The 4,554-nt window shown below is 44.3% G+C and overlaps 1 protein-coding gene across 1 annotated transcript; it reads right to left on the bottom strand.

The window, feature by feature from the left end:
• LOC149404353 (HXXXD-type acyl-transferase family protein) lies at positions 1-1,973 on the bottom strand. Its single transcript, XM_089606444.1, has one exon. It carries the CDS (start codon positions 1,665-1,667, stop codon positions 339-341), a length of 1,329 nt encoding a protein of 442 aa, XP_089462570.1. The 5' UTR covers positions 1,668-1,973; the 3' UTR covers positions 1-338.
• Between the last annotated feature and the right edge of the window lie 2,581 nt (positions 1,974-4,554).

The raw sequence follows: 4,554 nt of genomic DNA, 5'->3' as shown, positions 1-4,554 counted from the left end.
TTTAATAACTACTGCTAAAATTCTGATTCAACAGTCATCACGTCTCGAAAATAGCTCATTCAAGACAGATCTTACACGGATATTAAACGTAAAATTATTACTGTTTTGTAGGTTTTGTGATAAGGTGGTGGTATTGTTGGAACTTTGAATGAGAAAAAGAGAGGCAGGCGGGGTTGTATTCCCTAACTAAAAAAACGTGTTTATAGCTAGTCACGTTTTTTTGTTTACACACATCGAAAATATACAAAGAGACGGAAAACGCCAAAGAAAACCGAGCATAAACGCAGCGGTTAAAAGATATCTTGATCGGAAGTTATATCCGGTAAGATATAGATGAATTATAATTGAGTATGTGAAAGAACCGAGACGTATTGCATGATTTCGTGGTCACGGAGGAGGGCGGCCATGGCATCGGGGGCGAGGACGACCTCGAGATCGACGCTAGCGTCGCCGCGGCGGGCGGGGAAGGCGGAGATCTTGCCGTCGAACTTGTTGGCGGCGCCGCTGCGGACGGCGAGCGGCTTGCCCCAGCCGAAGTCGTTGTTGAACATGGGGAAGCGCGGGGAGCTTCCCATGGTGATGGAGGCGCCGTCGGAGTTTCCGAGGGGAAAGAGGCGCGGCTCCACCTCCCAGGCTGCCACGCCCTGCCGCACGGTGGCATCCCCGTGGGCCGCCACGTTACGGTGGAGCAGGCCCGCGCTGAAGCCAAGCCCCCTGGAGAGGAGCTCCGATGCGGCGCAGCGTGTGGGGATGCTCTGGATCGCGTTCCCAAAGTAGTGGGAATCCATGGGCGGCACCACCCGGTGCCGGCAGTTCACGGCCATACGGAAGGTCGTCACCTTCTCCCCTTGGATCCGCCTCGCCCGCGTCACCGATCGCCACAGCTGAGCGCACAGCGACTGGAACGACGAGATCTCGCCGACCATCTCTGGCTTGTCCCCGTTCGCGCGCAGCTTCAGTTTCCTGATGGCGTCTCGGCTGAAGTGGAGGATCCTCTCGCGGAGTGGCTCGTCGGCGGCGAAAGTCACCGCCGGGCCTCCTGGCGGGAAGCGCAGGACAGCCGCGGAATCGAACACCGTGTCGCGGCTGAAGTCCGCGCACTTGGCGATGAACTTCCGCTTCGGACCGCGGCAGATTTCGGCCAGCGTGTTGAAGAAGTGCCAGAAGGAAGTCCCGTCCATGACAGCGTGGTTGGCCGAGACGCCGACGAAGACCCCATCGCCGAGCTCCGTCACCTGGACGGCGATCAGAGGCCGGGAGTGCCCCGTGTAGCTCAGCATCCGGTCGTAGGCGAAGAACTCGCGGAAGCACTCCGGGATGTCGGACTCCGGCGGGAGGATGCCGGAGACGGAGATGTGACTGGCCTTTGCGTGAGTGAACTCCACTCCGGCGTCGCTGCACATGATGCTGACGTGGCCGGCAGAGTCCGTGGAGAGACGGCCGGCGAGTGGGGGGAAGTGGGAGAGCGCGGCGGCCAGGGACACGCGGAGGGCGTCCACGAATTCCGCGACGGTGGTCGGCGGCGCCGGGAGGAGGACTCCCTTCTGGATGTACTGACAGGACAGCATGGGCAGATCCGACACCGACAGCTTCAGTGGCTTCATCACCGACGCCTCCTCGGGCACCACGGTGGATTTCGATACCATCGTCACTGACGAGGAAGGCATTATTTTAATTGTAATAATAATAATAATCAAACCAATTATTTATCTCTTTGTTTGAGCACTCAGACAAAACAGACCGACAAGATGGGTTTTTATAGAAAGGAAAGAGGGTGGGAAATAACTAATATGGCCTGAGTGTGTCTCTGTGAGTTGGATACATGCATTTGCCTTTCCATGTAATGGTCAATTTTCTGTTTGGTTCAATAATTTGTGTAAGTTGTATATCCGTCTTTGTCTTTGCGGTGAATTTAAAGAACCCATGAATCATGATAAGGATTTATTTTCGTTTAAAAAAGTGTATTTGATGACGTGTCAGTGTTCTATTTGTTGCTGTTTTTGTGTATTTTATACTTTTCCTGTATAATGGTTGCTGTTTACTAATAAATATTTGTTTTTTTTATTATTTTTTTTTATAATTTAATAAGTCAAGTAGACAATGAACTTTTTTAGTTTATCAAAACGTCTAATTAATTCTATTTTAATTCAAAGGTATACTGTATAGTCAAACAGATGTTTGGTCTATAAATTAGCATCTATAACCCACTAAATGAAATTCCCCATTACATGGCATAATTTAGTGGAACTGGAATGCACTCAGTTCTTCAAGGGGAATTGGAAAGGAAAAGTTCGTAAACTATGTGAAATTATTTAAATTTAGTTAGTATTATACATTTTAAGGGTGTCTCATATTTGACATAATTTTAACAATTTTAAATTTAGGAGCTTATCCCTATGCATCCTCATCTTTGACAATCTCGAGATTAGTGAGCTAAAGCCTACGCACACCATATTAAAGATGACAATCAGGTCGGTGAAGTATCCTCGAGATTACGTGGAGGACAAGTATTGTCAAGGTGGGAAAGTTCACATTTCCGCATATATTTTCGTCCTCGACATGGAGGTACACCGAGAAATTCCAATCATTCTATGAAGATCTTTCTTGGAAACTGGAGATGCTCTTATTAATGAGAAGAAAGGGGACTTTCATGATATACATGTCCCGAAAACGAAAAAAGCTCAACGAAGAGGCTCACCAAGTCGAAAAAGAAGAAGTCATACCTCAAAAGCCTCCTCTGCCACCACCGACCTCAACTGACAAGACCGAAAATAGCAAAACAAGACGTGCACGGTCGAAGTCTCCCGGTGCATCTCGGAGAGGAAATGTTGCGAAATAATTACATACGCAAGCGTACGTATCGCAAAAGTAATAAAGTATGAAGAATGGATGTCGAACCCTCAAAGACTAGCAATTCTAGCGATTTTTATCTAACTTGAAGCAAATTGATTTGAAGTGAAGTAAGAGGTTGTGATTAACAGATTACTAAATTAAATAAACTAAAAACGTTAAATAAACGCGAGTTTTCAAATACGAGAAATTAGGGGTCATGATTTCCCCGGAAAACACTGGATTGAGGATTTCGGGTAGGAACAACAAGAACTACTTTTATGCGAGCTAATCTCACTCTATCAACGATATTCACTAGCCTCTCTCGAGTGATCTAGTAAACCTATGCAAATATCGGATTGTTATTCTCTCGGCCTCTAATCCTATTAAAGCAATTGCACGCAATAAACACAAGAATTCTAATGATTACTTGAACTGCCTAGGTTTTTTACTAACCTATGATCAATTATGAAGAGTAAAATAAAAGCACGAGTCTTTACTCTCTTTCGAGCAGCTAAACACTCCTAGCAGGCAGTTCTAATGGTGATCAAGCAAAAGAAAGCATTAAGAATAATTTCAGTCAAGCAAGCATATTATTGAAGCAATTAAAGCATAATATAACCCTAATGAAACCCCATAACTATTATTAATTTCGATTACATCGCAAGCCCATTAAAGACCTAGCCTTTAATGGAATTCATGATCATATATAAGTAAAGAAGAATTATAGAAAGCAAGAGAATGAATATGGAGAACAACAGAGAATTCATATCAAAATTTAACTAAAGACTCACAATAATTCAGAGTTTGCAAAAATAAAAGTAAAGATAATGAAAGAAGAAAAAACTATTAATAGAGTTCAAGTGCACATCCGGAATTGTCGATTCCAACGAAGTACGTTATCTCTCCTTTCAAAGCTCTCAAAAGATGAAAAATAATATATTAAACTAGAATGAATGATAGATTGTGTATTTACGTTACAAAAGATTTCTTATTAGGTCAAAGGTATATTGTTGGAGTCAATCTAGGCCTTTAGATGAGATCTAATGGTCCAGATTTGCTCAAGATTTGGAGAAAATATCTTTAAATCTGTCGTACTTCCACCGCACCGTGCTCAAAGTCCATCGCGCCGCGATCTTGGTCGTCTCCCATCGCGCAAAACGACTGGAGTTTCACTGCGGCGCTCCCACTTTCTCAGCGCCGCGGTGAGTCTTCTTTTCGCCATTTTCAGCTTTGACTTTCTCCGGTTTTCTCGTTTTGTCCCACGGGAGCTCCAAAATAGGTCCAAAGTCTTCCTAGCTCCTGACTATACACCCAAAGTCTGAAATTCACCTGAAACACTCATAATAACCGCAAATTCACTCAAGAACGCGATGGATTCAAGCTAAATGAGGGTGGATTTATACATAAGAAAGACACTCATCAAATACCCACAAACTTTAATGTTTGCTTGTCCTCAAGCAACACAGAACACAAAACACACAAAAACACATAAGAAAGTAAAACCTAAGAAATATTGGTGTTTGAAATACGTCAACCAACACATGCTCGCCTCAACTACAAGTCTTTCATCTAACATATATTCACGATTTTAAACTTCGAGTTAACTACTAAATGTGAAAGAAATCATACGAGTAGATTTACCTAGACCATTACGCATTCCTTACCCGTCTCGTGAACTTTCGGAATCCAAAACTCGCAACCCGCTCAACTACCTTCAATAAA

Source organism: Urtica dioica, chromosome 2 (genome assembly GCF_054948205.1).
Source record: "Urtica dioica subsp. dioica isolate 48M chromosome 2, U.dioica_male_clone48M_v1_H2, whole genome shotgun sequence".
Lineage (NCBI taxonomy): Eukaryota > Viridiplantae > Streptophyta > Magnoliopsida > Rosales > Urticaceae > Urtica > Urtica dioica.
This window is presented reverse-complemented; position numbering and strand designations above follow the sequence as displayed.